This window comes from Ostrinia furnacalis, unplaced genomic scaffold (genome assembly GCF_004193835.3).
Source record: "Ostrinia furnacalis isolate ACB-3 unplaced genomic scaffold, ASM419383v2 OfSCF1306, whole genome shotgun sequence".
NCBI lineage: Eukaryota > Metazoa > Arthropoda > Insecta > Lepidoptera > Crambidae > Ostrinia > Ostrinia furnacalis.
In genome coordinates this window covers 347,627-364,037 of record NW_021131545.1, presented here as the reverse complement: position 1 = coordinate 364,037, position 16,411 = coordinate 347,627, and the positions used below count along the sequence as shown (strand labels likewise).

General features: G+C 36.4%; 1 protein-coding gene across 1 annotated transcript; it reads left to right on the top strand.

The window, feature by feature from the left end:
- The first annotated feature begins 390 nt into the window (after positions 1-390).
- LOC114352292 (uncharacterized) lies at positions 391-15,024 on the top strand. Its single transcript, XM_028303828.1, has 2 exons — positions 391-1,355; positions 14,994-15,024. Exons 1-2 carry the CDS (start codon positions 391-393, stop codon positions 15,022-15,024), a joined length of 996 nt encoding a protein of 331 aa, XP_028159629.1.
- Positions 15,025-16,411: the final 1,387 nt, after the last annotated feature.

The following is a 16,411-nucleotide window of genomic DNA, read 5'->3' as shown; positions in this document are numbered from 1 at the left end:
AGCAGGAAAAAACTTTTGTATAAAAAATCTAAACCGCGTAAGATAGATGAACTACTTATTAAGATGGCAGAAAAAGACTATGATACTCAAGGCTATGCTGATGACCTAGTGGTTATCATCAGAGGTCCCTGCCTAAGCACAATTTCAAGTCTAATGCAAGGCGCTCTCAACACCATAAGTAGATGGTGTAAAGAAAACGAATTATCTATTAATGCGGATAAAACAGTGATAATACCATTCACAAGGAAGAGAAAACTGGAAAAACTGGTAAATCTGAAGTTAAATGGAAAGACTCTTCCTTTCTCAAGCGAAACCAAGTATCTAGGGGTAACTTTTGACCAAAAGCTTACTTGGAATTCGCACCTAAACAACATCATCCAAAAAGCCAAAATGGCTCTGTGGAGTTGTTGTCGAATGGCAGGGTCAAGATGGGGACTAAAACCCGCAATCGCCCTATGGCTGTACACAGCGGTCGTGAGACCGATAATAACCTATGCCTCTGCCGTCTGGTGCAGCAAAGTCAACCAAGTGACAACAATACAGAAACTGAGCAGCCTACAACGGCTAGCCTGCATCACAGCAACCGGAGCACTATCAACGACACCAGGGGCTGCATTAAATGCTCTGCTGGATCTTATACCACTGCATATGCATGTGCAAAAAGAAGCCAAGCAGAGCACATATAGAATCTGCACCCGCACGAAAGTCAGATGGGCTTCTCAAAATCTGATAAGACTCAAGGAATCAGTACTTGAAAACAAACTTCTGTGCATGCCCAGTGACGACATGCATACGGAATGTAACTTCACCAAACTATATTCCGTAAACATACCTCCTAGAGACAAATGGCTAGAAGGCCAAATGTCATTTAAGGAAGGTAGTCACGTCTGGTACACGGACGGATCCAAAAAGGAAAATAATGTAGGTTGCGGGATCTACGGAGAGAGGCCTAAGCTCAAAGTTAGCCTAAACATGGGGACTGAAGCCTCAATCTTCCAAGCCGAGGTCTTTGCCATAAACAAATGTGCAGAGATAAACTTGGAAAGGAAGCTCCAGGATCAACACATCTACATCAACTCAGACAGCCAAGCAGCACTGCTGGCCTTAAAATCCTTCGAATACACGTCAAAATTGGTGCAAACATGCACCGAGACACTGAATGCACTGGGAAATACCAACAAAGTAACGCTTACATGGGTACCAGGACATTCGAATATAGAAGGAAACGAAGTAGCAGATGAACTCGCCAGAGATGGAGCCGATAACCCTCAAATCGGCGTAGAACCGTTCTGTGGCATTACCAAACAACGAGCCACCACGCTACTAACCGCCCTCTGCAAACAAGAGGCTATTGAGTGGTGGAAGTCTACATCGGGACAAAAACACTCAAAAGCACTCATTCAGGGATATAGCAACAAAGTAACTAAGGAACTGCTAAAGTTCAAAAGATACAAAGCCTATGCAGTGACTAGAATACTGACCGGCCACTGCAAACTAAACAAACATAAATCGAACATGAACATGACCGAGGAAACTCTGTGCAGATTCTGCCACACAGAAGAAGAAACGGCCATGCATGTTCTTTGCTCATGCTTCCCGCTTATGAGCAAAAGAAGTATCCATCTCGGGCGACACATCATGCACCCGGATGAGATAGCAGATATCACGCTCCAAAGAATCTGGAAATTTATAGACTCAACGGGACTAAGCAGTGAACTCTAAAGACAAGGGCTGCCACAATAGATCAAACCTGGTCGAGTTGGCGCAAATAAAGGCCCAAAAACCAATAATAATAAATAATAAAGATAGATGAAGGGGGTAAAACGGGATCCACGAGTACAAAGTCGCGGGCGCCCGCTAGTATATCATAAAATACTCCAGCAACAGAATTACATTTTTGATTTTATATTGAACGATTTATCTTTTAAAAGGTTTCGTGATCGTTATGAAAAAAATTGTTCATTCATATGCAGACGTTCTGCAAACGTCACCTTACATCACGTAACGACTTAAACGACCACTTAAAAAGTTAACCAATACCTTAAACTAGTTCTCTCTGACGAGAGTCTAATGACTTACTGATTTAATTTATTTCAGTTTGAATAGTTGGAGGAGGAGATCCGATAAATGAGGAGATCCACAGGAGAACCAAAGTGACCGACATAGCCCGCAGAATTGCTAAAATCAAGTGGCAGTGGGAGGGGCACATAGCTCGCAGGCTAATGGCCGCTGGAGCAGAAAAGTTCTCGAGTGACGACCACGGGCCGGAAGGCGCAGGCTAGTGGGGGCTAGGTGGACCGACGATCTGGTGAAAGTTGCGGGAGGTGCCTGGATGCGAGCGGCGTAGGACCGGTCGTTGTGGAAATACTTGGGGGAGGCCTTTGTCCAGCAGTGGATGTCAATTGGCTGAAACAACAACAGTTTGAATAGTATAGAAAACGCCTGTCCAATAGACAGTCCATTTGATTAATATTTAATATTATAGTAGATAGAGAGCTATCGGAAATACTCAAGGATCAATTCCACTGAAATAAAATTTTAGTCGTGAATATTTTACGAAAAATAATAATATTAAGAGTGTCCTTGACGATCTTACGATGTGGAATGGATACAACCGGTTATAGCCAAAATTCCCGTAAATAAACCGTATAATTTATTTTTAGAAATTTTCCTGCAATCTGTTGGGCGTTAGGTACGTTCAATTATTATTAATATAATTTTTAAGATGTAGGTAAAACGAGAACCCTTCTATTTATAGATTACTATGGTTATAACGTAATTACTTTATGTAGGTTACCCAAAATTCTAAAAATAAGTTAATATTTTCTCTTGTATTGGTTAATTTTCTTTTCGCCATGAAATATTTTCTACCTCGTGAAGTTGTTAAAATTTATCAAAACCATGAATCAAGATGTGAGCATGTATGCTTTCTTTTCCATTCTGCAGACTTTAAGTTACAGAACTTCAAGCTCACCACTGTGACCTCTTCATTTGTTGTAATAGATGCGATTTTACAAAAAAAAAAATGCCGTGGTAATGATGACTGATCTGTAGATTTTTTAAAAATAATAAGATTAAATTAAAATGTCAAATGTTAGTAAGTAATATATTATAATAATTGTATAATTAATTAAGCATTATTTAATTAATTCTGTAGTAATTGGGTTGTTGTTGTTGGTTGGGTTGTAGTGAGTGTCGTTCAGTTTTAATGAGCGGCCAAACGCTTATGGATTTAGTATAGCGAACATAATTAAGAATAAAAATATGAGCAAGTAAAGTAAATTTTAGTATTTACAATCCTAGAACACAGATTCATAAGAATTGTTTAGGTGCGCCTCAAAATTGGTGCATTTCACCTCATTACAAAGCACACGATAGAAGAAGACGGCACACTTTGGTAGTCTTAAATGTAAATAATATTTACAAAGACAAAAGTTTATGATGCTTATGATAAGAATGTTAGAGTCTACATTACCGTGCGTTACGATATCATATTATCCGAGTTCATGGTATAAGATCTTATGACATCGAATAGGCGCGACTAATATGTCGTCACGTTAACGGTTTCAGCAATCTAGTAATAAACTTTGCCTATTAGGCGTATTGGTTGACACGAAACTTATATCAAGAGGTTACATTATGGACGAACATGGCCTAAAGAAAACTTGCATGTTTAGTATATTATTATAGGAATGAAATGAATGGTTGGAACATAAATGAATGGAAAATGGACGAAAATAAGATGATTTACCTTATTTATATTAAGACATACACTAGTAGACGTTAACTGAACGGATTTTATTCTTCGGGAACATTTTTTACTATGGACTTGGTAGTTATTTTCATGTACTGAAAACTACTTACTTCTTACAGTTTGGTTTACACTTGTACCTATTCAGATAAATAAATTAATAATTCATGTAACGGCACCCTAATGAGAAATATCTATCATACGTCGTACATATTAAATGACTATAGTGATACATTAGGCGCTGATTTACTCCCTTGCGAGGCATACCTCATTACGGAATTACAATTTAATCTTTCAATGTAAACTTGTTCAAATCTATTATAGTGTTTGTTACACAGTAATGTGTTATTAGTTTTCAGTCGGCAACGCCTCTGTGATTTAATGAATAGAATAACCTTATGAAGGTCCTGGATTTAATTCCCAGGTAAAGTACGTACATAAAGTGGTAATGGCCTCGTTCCTAGTACGGTTAGGACGTTTCACGCGTGAATCAATCTGACCGGGAAAATCGTTTTTCGGTTGAATAATATAGGACACTTATTACAGCTTCTGAAGTCTGAATAGGTCTCTTAGACTCGTCAGTTTACTAGTTTAGTTACTTTGTCTTTGAAAAATAATAACAAAATGTTTTTAATCTAAGCAATTTATAAAATGTAGAAAACTCTCTAAAGTAGAGTGCAATTAAATTTTACGTAAGCACCCGAAACTTGTTAGGAATCACCTACAACCGTACCTATTACAGTTTTGTGTGTCAAAAGCTTTGTTGGGAACGAATTACAAGAGTCGTACGAAATCACTTTTAATTGGACGGCCGAGTCCGATAAAAAGTCTTGATACAGAGATGCTGGTTCTAAGCATTTTATTTTAACACTTCTGTAGGAACGGTTAAACGGTTAAATATTTGCTTCAGCTACAATAAGGTTGGTTGGTTGCTATTCAAGAGCAGGTATTCTCAAACTCTTTGTCCCGTGGACCGCTTTGTTTTATATTGATTTAGCATGTTACCACGGTCGGTGCAAAAGATTAATTAGATTTTTTTTATATCATAGTTTTTATCTCGTGGACCTTTAGTTTTTTCTCTAACCTTGTTGGTCGTTATCAATCCCCGGGGGTTGATAGGGACCACTTTGTGTGTCACCTTTTTAAAGGGTTAGGCGCCTACGTGTGGGAGGGACAAAGTTATTGTAGCCCGAAAAAAGTTGATTGAGGCGTGAATTAAATAATACTCATCTGCCGCGCGCCGTGTTTAGGTTGCGTTATAATATTAACATAATAACAGTACTTTGTTAAATCAATTCTGAATTACGGTTGCCCTGAATATGTGCACGGCATTTGGATGATTGAAAATTATAAAAGAAAATAAATAAATGACATATTGCAAAACGGGTTTAGGGGTCTGTTTCACCGATAGCCTTTTGAGAACTTATCTGGTTTGACAATATTTAGAAAGATATACCTATGTGGCAGTAATCAGGTAAATCTTTTTGTTAGATAGAGTTCATACATATATCAGAAAACCATGTGATATGATTAGGCCTCTGATTGGCTGATCTAGACTAAGAATCTAGTAGATATAATACATTTACATACAGAAAAATGTATCTGTGTAGGTATCTGTATTTTATATGTCTACATGGGAAAGTAAGGAAACAATCAAGCAAACGGCTTCCTAAAGGACGGGACGCGTGGGCGACGATTTTCCATGGCCTGGAGCCTTTGCCTTTTTCTGAACAAATAAGGACTACTTGTAAGTAAACTGCGCACTTATTTGTTGAAAAATAAAGTGAACTATTTACAGAGCTCTACTAGGTCTTTACAAAAGATGGAATAAATCTAAAAAGAGCAATATTTATTATAAATAAGTATATGAAACTTAATTGATTTGTACCTATGTATGAAGGAGAAGAAATATAATTATGTAGGGTAAACCAGAGAGTGATTGCCCACTGGTAGTGATTGCCCGCTTTAAGAATAATATTGTCAGGTGCTGACTTTGAATCACTCTAGTTAGATTTGAATTTACTAAGTAGATGGCTCCGAGATCAATGTATAGTAGATTTAAAATTTACAATAGGAAACACTAAAAAAAAACAGTTATGGCGGATTTTGTCAAGACGGGTGAAAATGTTACTCAAACAGGTAAAGACTTTAACAATTTTACTAAGGAATTACTTGCTTAGAGGTTAAATTTTTTTTGCAAGTTATTTAATATTCAACTAATGGTGTATAGTCATGATGAAATTATAAGTGTTTTCTCCATTATCAATGAAAATAACTGATAAAATTTGATTTCTAACGGTCATTTTAACGGTGGGTAATCACTGCACGTAAATCTGTATATTTTTAGTTATTGCCCACCATCATTTCAGTTATTGCCATATGTTAATGTATAGTTATTGCCCAGGGCAATTATTATTAGGGTGTTGCCACCATGCAGTAGCAGTGTTTAAGTTGCTCATTGCTAGACTTGTTTTGCAATTTACAGGCATAAATATTGAATTGGCTTTTAATGTTTCATTTTCAGTATGCCAAAGACTCCATAAGTTCAATATAGCATAGACAATTTGCAAAAAGCGATCGAAGCTGTACAAGATGCATCCAAATATAATATAATACCTACAAGATAAATTGCCGAAAAATATGGTTTGGCTTGAAAAAATTGATAAAAATTCAAACGCAAATACAAAAAATGAAAATCCTACGTTAAATCTACTAGTGAAAATGTTAATTGTAAGGAAATAGATACAACTTTAGGAAAGAATAATCAACAGCTAATTGAACATTCTGAGCAACCACTTGAACTGATATCAAAGAAGATAAAAAAATAAATACATATAAATTTCAAATTTTTGCGTCATCTATGTTTTGAAGTAGATGATTCTGTCTCTACCGATTCTGACTCATCAACATCAGCTCAAGAAATATTTGATAATATCTATATATATAAAAGAAAGTCGTGTTAGTTACTTCGCTTATAACTCAAGAACGGCTGAACCGATTTAGCTGAAAATTGTCAGGGAGGTAGTTTAGAGCCAGGAGAAGGACATAGGATACTTTTTATCCCGTTATTTATTGCCATTAAGGCGGAACAAAGTTCGCCGGGTCAGCTAGTAGTTAATAAGGCCAAAGGCAATTTATTTTGAAATTTCGAAGACTGTACTACTAGAATTTAAGTTTAATGTTTTGTTTTGTTTATTTAAAGCCTATTTTGTCATTTTAAAATTGATTATTTTGTTTTAAGATACTGGGCAATTAATGTGCTTTGATGTGGGCAATTAGTGTAAGTAATGGGCAATGACTGTACTTTTTGGAAGATTTTAAATTTATTTCAATATTTTCTAAGTTACGTAAGTTTTAACTAAAAACTGTTAATATTCTGTATAACAGTTTATTGAGTTATAAGAAAAAAGTCATAAATGGTCGATAGTTAAAATACTTTCTTTAATTTTTTATCTCAATGTGTTTGAAATCCTTACGTGGGCAATAGCTATACGGTTTACCCTATATTCTCGAAAACAGCTAATGTAATAGACAATATAATTTTTCTATAAGTGCAATTTTCAAAGAGGCAAAAAATCCATTTTGCTCATTTCTTAGAAGAAAAATGTTTTCTTCTTTTTAGAGCGAACTCGGTCGCCAGGTTGTTACTGCAACATTATTTTCCCGAAATGGAATACTCGTACATAATACGTTTATTGTGAACGAACGTCTACATTACCCACAATATTTTCTTCAACGTGACACTCCGTCAAACCGTTCCCTTCATCTAAAAATGGATAATCTATTATTCGGGTTACACTCAATAAGAAATCATTTTTATTCATTTGTTTACAAAGGACATGGAATTTCTTTCTTTTTGTTATTTAAAGCAGACGAAAGACACAGCGGAGAGGGTGTGCCGTTACAAAGAGCGTCATCAATCTTCATTAATGAGGCAGACAACTTTGCAGTTCGAACCACTTTATGAGCTAAGTATAGCTTGAGATGATTGCGGCTTTCAGTGTTACTTAAATGGTTTGCCACGAGCGTTTTACTGCAATACTTTTTAAATATGTAGGCAATTTATTTAAATATTTCTTTACTAGCTTTCCACCCGCGACTTCGTCCGCGTGGACTACATTATATAGCCTATAGTGGACCCGCCTATTTTTTTCCAAAATAAAATTTAGCCTATGTTACTTGTGGATAATGTAGCTTTCGAATGGTGAAAGAATTTTTAAAAACGGTCCAGTAATTTTTGTGCCTATTATTGTCATTACAACCAAACAAACAAAGTTTTTCTCTTTATAATATTAGTGTAGATAAAAAAATGTTTTTGCACTGTTTTCACAAATTACTACCTCAGTCTAAGGAGAGCTATTTAAATTTACCTCCTTGAAATGAATATCTGTTGTCAAGTTTAAACTTAAGTTATCTCTCCACTCTGCTCCGATCCGCTCCGCCTTGGTAAAAACCGAGCCTTATATTGGAATTACATGACAACCGTATAGGCTGTTTATTGCAAAGCTAAAGGTACTCAAAACGTAGTGATGTTCTCTTTGATCATCGCGTAGATACGCCCAATACGCCCATGCGTTGGGAGACTATGATTTTGCAATCAAGTTCCGTTCCATTCCTACTGATTATGCTCTTTTGGTCGTGCTGTGCATAGAGCTTTCACGTAAAAGTAATGACCAACCCAACGTACGCCATCAAAACTATATACATATTTCCAGATAAACATAACCATATGGTTATGTTTATCTGGAAATATGTTAACGTCTGTTGATGCAGTAGCTATGCTTAATACAGTAGCCATAGAATAGCTACGAGTAGACTTGCCTACCATTCATGCCTTAATTTGTGAAGTTCATCAGTCGTTCTTCTTTTCTTACACGAACCATCGCGTCGTATCGCAACGAGAGTCGTGAGACCGAAACTCAGACGTCAGTTCAGGTACATGGTTGGTTGGTTCGTCTAATGATACGGACGTGGTTTCTCAACCCGGAAAAAATATCACGGCAGTAATATTTGTGACGGCGCCAACGTACAAGAAACATCTTCTGTGGCATCGCAGAATGTCTTACAGTCTCATCAATCTTCATTAACGAGCCAGACAACTTCAGCCCACTTTATTGAGACTAGCTTGTGATTGCAACTTTGCTCGAGTTACTTTAAGATGTCTTACTTCAGTCGTGACTAAGGATGGCGGGACTGGCGAAGTGCCAAGCTATGCCCTCGCAGAGGATCCTCGCTTGAAATTCCTCACTTACCGGATTTCAACATATTCCTAAATTTGGTTTATTGCATTAGAATTATTATATTATGCCGTAATATCAGTAAGCTACGGTATTTCTGATGAGCTTTTAAAGGATATATTTTTTTATGAATAACCATGTTTGTCGGCAGTGGTTGGATAGCGACTGACTGTCCGGTGTGCTGGAGTTACAATAAATCGACGAAACAAGTTGCCTAATCTGATGTTAGTCAATATTCAATACTTATAGAAAATTTAATTAATTATTAATGTTGTTGAAATTATTTATTACTAGCTTTTGCCCGCGGCTTCACCCGCGTGAAATTTCGTTTGTCACAGATCGTCATAAATTGTAGCCTATATGTTATTCTGGGTTATAAACAATAATACTGTAGTTTCATCAAAATCCGTTCAGCAGTTTTTGCGTGAAAGAGTAACAAACATCCAGACATCTAAACTTTCGCATTTATAATATTAGTAGGATTAAATACAACCAATTTTATAAATTATCCTAACACTAGTTCTTACACAATATCCATATGGGCATTTCTACGGGGACGACCGATCGACCTACTGGGGCGAAAAAAGTACCTTAAAAATTGAAGTACGGACTTGAAAAAAATCACACGTATTTATAGGACTCTTGACTTGATGGAGAGCATATTTAGAAGACCGCCAGGTTTTACATCTCGCCTTGAAAAAATCCGAAAGTTCAAAAACGGGCGAAATTTGGCCTAAAATGGAGTGTCCGGTTTCCAGAATTTACTCGTTTTTGCTTCATAACTTTTGAAATAATAACTTCCCCATTATGAAACCCACATTCACAGAACAAGGGATAGTTAATAAAGATATATAAATTAGTTTCTTTATTGCAAGTCCTTGGGTTTTAATACAGTAACACATTTAAATTTTGTCCGACGTGTGTGCCTCAATTCCGTGATTTTTACTTTTGTGCTCCTATATCACTAACAACGCACAATACGAACACCCACGCCTGATTCCCATAAACTAGCAGTTGCACTCGAGTGGTCGAGCAGTATAAAAGAGGGATCAGTCGCTTTGAGGAGCATTTTTCAGAGGTTTGAAATCACTCAGAATTTTTGGTCACTGGTCATTTCTCAAACCGGTGTGCGACATTAATAATGTTCATGAAGTATTTAATGAGATTACTGCTGAATTAATTAAGTATTTAACTGATATCTGCCATTACGTTTGGTAGAAATCGTTGTAATTTATAATATTTTCGAGTAATTTGATGAAATGTGATTTTTCCTCAATTCCGTGGATCTCAATTCCGCGGAATATGGGGCATCGAATTGAGAAAACACGTACACCGAATTGATATTAAATGAAAATAGATACTTTTATTGTGCTATAAATTGTTTGTGTAACTTAAAATAATAATGAAATCAATAGAGCATAATAATAGGGTGAACTACCAATCATTGTACCGTATAAGTCATTGGACAGAAGACAATAAAACTAATTTTTTGAGGTTTTATTAAAAAAAAATACACTGCTATTGCTATCTTATTAAAATAATTCTTCCAGGTTCTTCCCTCGACCTTCACCAGATCGTCGGTCTACCTAATAGGGGCCTGCTCACTGGTCCGTGGTTTCCACTCGAAAACTTTTCAGTCCCAACAGACATTATCTGTACGAGCTATGTGCCCCGCCCACTGCTACTTGATTTATGCAATTTTACGGGCTATGCCGGTCACTTTGGTTCTCTTGCCGATATTCACATTTCTGATTCTTATTAGGCTCATAGTAAGCGACCAAGTTTCACATCCATACACCATCACTGGCAACACACACTGGTAGAAGACTTTTGTCTTAAGACTCTGCGGTATTTCAGACGTAATAGCGATGCTTCCCGATCGATGCTTAGCTGAGTTGAATTCAGCGATAGACCTCTTTCTCAAAGTTGAACCTAACTATCTGGACTCTTGTCCCAGGTATACACAAGTCAACAACTTCGAGTGTAGTCTCCAACCTTCAGAGGCGTGGGTGCAACACGGACATTTGCCATGATTTTGGTCTAGTCCATGTTCATTTTGAGACCCACTTGTTGAAAGGCTCTACGGAGGCCATGACTCCGATATCATCCCCGATATCGCGACTCCTTGGTCTTCTGTATAATCTGCCGTAGCGTACCTGTGTGTGTACCATAATACTAAAACCTTTTCGGAAACAAGCTTGTTCGGAAGACTGGAAGTCGTCGAGTCTGCGAGCGAGATGATTCATAAGGACTCTCGAAAACAGCTTGTAAACACTTCTGTACCATGCCGGAGACGTTTTTTCTTCGAGAATGACGGAATTGAACTGCTTCTGTAGAGCCTTTAGTACCGGCGAAGCTCAGCTATAATGCCGTAACACCTGGTGCCCTGTTGTATTTCAGCTATTTGAGTGCCATTTTAATCGTGTACAAACTGACGTCCGATATGATATCTTCGGTATAGTGTCAGGTCAATCTAGCTCTTGGGTTTTGCAATATTTGTTTTATGTTTAAGGTTAAGAATAAATAAACAAAGAGACCCTGTGTTATCTATTTATTTGTTTTATTTAAATAAAATTAAAATAATAAAAATTAAGAATTTATTATAGTTCCCTATTAAAAAAATAAACATATTGATAAGGATTTTTGTTTTATTCCATTGGTATTTCAGACACATAAACCTAAAATGAACCATCTAACTAATAGACCAGCAATCAGATATCAAAACGTTTTAAGTATTTATTATATTGATTATTGAAATACATTAGGTATTTCTTTATAATGTCATCAATTCTAAGTTTGCGCAGCGATTTTTATATTTGGAGATTCATTTCTCAATTCCGTGATTCATTTTCTCAATTCGGTGCTCTCTCAATTCGATGCTTAACATTTCTCATAAACCACTTCACAATATTTAGTGACAATGCTATTTTTACATTCGGAATGGAGTAACATTATTTTTTTTGTATTGAAACTACTTAAAAAACTAAATATAAATTTTAGCACCGAATTGAGAAAAAATACACCGTACAGTAGAAATGCCCATATCCCCCTGTTTTATTAAAAGTTATTGAATTCTTAATGATAAATTCCAAAAACACTAGTTAATCAAGTTTGTTTTAAATCTATCATTTAAGCAAACTTTAAATCCGATTAATTATTATAATATTTAGATCAAATTATAATTGCTGGAGCTGAAAACTTCTGAATGTTACCTTGCTGTGAGTTTTGTAGATGTATGAGAGCATTAAAGGGATTAACATTGAAATAAATCTCAAGCCAGAGCAACAAGGAAAACTGCCTTATCATGAATATAAATACAAGTCGGCACACACGAGTATTATCAAATGCTTCGTGAAAATTAATTGCGTGGAAAAATTGTGGGTTCCACGTACATACACCCATCATTCGCTCCCCACATTTCTGCGGAAGCACCCATCTTAATGGGGATTTTATGTTTTCCTACTCTTCCACTAATACTCGCGATCGCTTTGTTGATAGTTCCCCTTAAATTGTACGGAAGCTATCCCTACTTAAATATTAAGGGGCGATGATTATCAGAAAAGGCTTTGATATAATATTTTCAGAATCAAGTAGGTAGGTCCAACAAGATTTACCTTCCTATCAAGATTTTTTCATGGCAATGGTTAATTTCTAAGATTTTTGGTCCGTCGATATTTCCGAAATTCGTCACTTAATTGTATACAAAATTTTATAATAATTACTTGACTATGTTTATATCGAATAACAGACGACTGATTGGCCTATTCGAGATGCAGGAGGCTGCGGAATGAGCAGCGAACTTCTTGTAATCTAATGCTAGCAATATTTGTCACACAAAGATCGAAATCTTTTCAATTTATGTCAAAAAGTCCGCATTCTATCTTTCTACCCAGAACTTATTTACAAACATTGTTAGGCATATGGCAACCTACATATTCACGTCAATCGACTATGGTCTCTGTACCCTAAAATGCCTTGCCTGCTGACCGTACGTACATCAATAGCCGATTGGCAAGTAAATTCATGTACCAGCTAAGTAAAGGTAGATACGGAATTCCATTCCAGGCGCATAAACGGCGTTACGGGATGAAGCGGGAGCTTTGTGCCGCTGAATCCCGATCGGATACCTATTCTACAAATTCAAAATACTTTTCGAGCTGGAGATGTCTTTACCGAAACTTTGACCTGGAAAATATGCTTAGAATCACACATGTTTGGGACGAGTTATGTAGGAATGTAGTTAAAGTTGAAATTAGATTTATTTGCATATTCTAGGGTCCAATTCATGATAAATTAGAAGATAATAGGTTAAATGCTTTCAATTGCACACATTTTTGATCTTTAACTTTGCAAATTACAGAAATATCTGAATTTATTGTATAAAAATATCAGTAACTTAGTAAATCTAGAGGTACCCATTGATCGTGACTCAGTGATTTCTTTTTCCGAAGAAAAAAGGGCATAAGGCGTGACACGTACGATGTAGTATTAAACATTGTGCCAGTAATATACGGGATAAAACTACCACGCATATTTTTTTAGTGGGCGTAGCACTTGACATACAAACGAGGTCGTTGTTATGTATGCGTTCGCACTTTTATAACACAAAAGATTCTAAGTGGAAAATTGACCATTATGTTCTGAACAATACAGTTTAGAATACAACCAAGTCGTTGAACGTGAGTGATGTGGAATAGGGATAAAGGTGGTTTGAAAAATGCACATTTGTAAGTGCGCATTCGTCATCAAGTGTAAAGTAGAGCTAGAAATGCCGGAGTGCATATTCAAATCGGAATTTTCTGTTTTACATTTTCAATACAATATCACGTTTTCTCTACATCGGAATGGTTGCTAGTTAATGGTCGCTAGTTTTTACTCACGTGTATTCCTTTTTATGATGGCGTACAATATCGTAAGAGTTAACTTTCAGAGTTATTTGTTTCAAAGTCCTATGAGACAGTTTACAGAAAGTCTGCGGCAACAAGAAACCGCTTTACTTGTACATAACCGACAGTAAAAAGTACTGCGAAGTATTATAAAATGAAACAACTCCCAACAGCCCTATTAAGTGTCGTGGTACGTCCGCATATGCCGGCTATCCACTGAAGGTTGAAGATACGCCGTTTGTAAGATAAGAGCGATAAGCTTTTTGATGCTTACGTATAGTTAGTTACTCAGTATGTATTTGTGTCAAGACCTACGAAAGGGTAAAGTACTCGATAGAGTTTATTAAGATTTATAATCTTTTGCATTTTGTTTTTACAAAATTGAGATGCCGGTCTTTCCGGATCGTATGTTATTCGAATATGTATTTATTTGAAAGAAATTATCGTTGCATATTTTCGGAGCGGAAAATCATCCAGTTAACGTCAAGAATGAACGCGATATTTTCGCGCACCTAAGTTATGCGTGCTTGGAATAGCAAAAATATCATGTTACTTCTGGACGATCACCCTAGAACATCTCCGTACATAGATGGCGCTTCAAAAATTCAGAGGGTTTGCACTGTGTTAAAACCGACGCATAGAGGTATCGTAACAGTTGTTCGCGACGTTTGCTCGAAACTTTCCGTTGTTGCTTCGTTGTGATAAATCTCCGCTTTGTTCGGGCTCGTGTTGGAAAAATCGGCTCCGCTTCTACCATTGTTGGCTCCGCTTGACGAATCGTAACCCTGCGATGTTATGAGAATAAATTATAAAAAACGGTCACGAACGCGCTCCGTCCTGTATGGATGCCGGCGAACGAAAATTGAGTTTCAATCCCAGCAACTATATTGAAACTTTTTAAATTATTCTCTTTGGCGTGCATGTTTTCAACTGTCACGTGTTTTTTTTTTGAACAAAAGGTGTAGATGTATAGTGTGTTTTCAATAGATTACATTGGGTTACGTGAGACCTCAAAATATTTAAACTAACAATGATTACCAAAAAAAATAAAGCGAACGTTATGAATCATGATTAATATTTTGAAAAGAGCTGGTAAAACATTCGTGCTTTTTGTTTCAGATCTAGTGAACGCGAAGAAGAATCCTTTTAAAGGAATCCACAAAACCGCAACAGGATTTTGCCAAGATTTCGTCGCAGACTGTGATTCAGTGTCTATTAAAATAATTGTGTTTGCACCGTCTTTTGTCACTGCAAATATTTTAGACTCTATTGTTCTTTTCAAAATAAACCACAATAACGAGCTGTACAAATCAGCTAAACGCGGGAAATGTTACCAATTCCAAGGGGGAAATTCCGGTGGGAGAATATCTTTGGAATAAATGTGAATAAATAGGGCTTGCGAGATTAAAAGCGGACCGGTTGATATATGGCAGCCGGGCGTCGCACCGCGGGGTGCTAGGTCACGAGTAGCTGAGCAACAGATAAAAAGAAATTGTGAGATTTGTAAATTTACACTTTATTTTTCACGTTCACTCCAAGTAGGTTTGAATTCTCGCTGCCAGTGTTTACGGATCGTTCACACGCTGCTGAGTTGTTTATTTTGCTTGTGTTTACACGGCGAAGGCCCATTTACACGATCCCGTTTTGTACGCTTTTCAGAATAACAGAAATATCCACTGTAAATAATACGACTTCGACATTTTTACGGCTAGAACCTGTGTCAGCAACTTTGAAATCAATATCTAGGACAGGTTTCGAGTTTCTTCAATTTGTACCTACTTTTTTAAGTATTATAAAAAGTTTTAAGGAAAATGATAAGTTCATATTCCTGATGGTGTTGTGTTTTCATGCAGCCCTTACAAAAAAAATATTTTTCACGTGCTTGTTTATTTCTTATAAGTTTTTCCGCACCGGTTTCTCCGTATTCTAACAGGTGAATATGTCTCCTCATGAACCAAGTTCCACCATGACTCTCCCGACGTATTAATGTTAAATAGGTTAATTATGTGTAACGTGTATTACAATGGCGTCAAAATCATGATATAGGATCGGCATAAATTGTCTACGTAATTAACATCGGAGTAATCACTCCAGTCCCCTGTGCGTTTCCTGGCCTTGTTGCGTACTAAATTACTTAAAATGGATTATAAGTAACTATTATAATTAATCACCTAAACTAGGTTTCGCTAGTTATTGGAATTAGACTACAGAATATAAGCAGTACAGTCTAGATTACTGTACCACTGGAGGACTGATAATCTCGTGATTTTGCATTATAAATTTAAGTATGTATTATCTACATGAGTAACTACTTATGTAGGTATATGTAAACATCATGAGATGAATAAAAATATACAGTTATTTTCAGGGCTGAGACCGAAATAAACGAATACCGAAAAGTCAAACTTTGAACATTATTATTTTGATTCTAAAAATATTCCTATTACCTTTGTATCACTTTAAACATTATTTCCAAAGTTAAAATATTTGTCTCTTTTATAGTCGAAAAACGTTTTTATTCATTGAATTTAGATCGT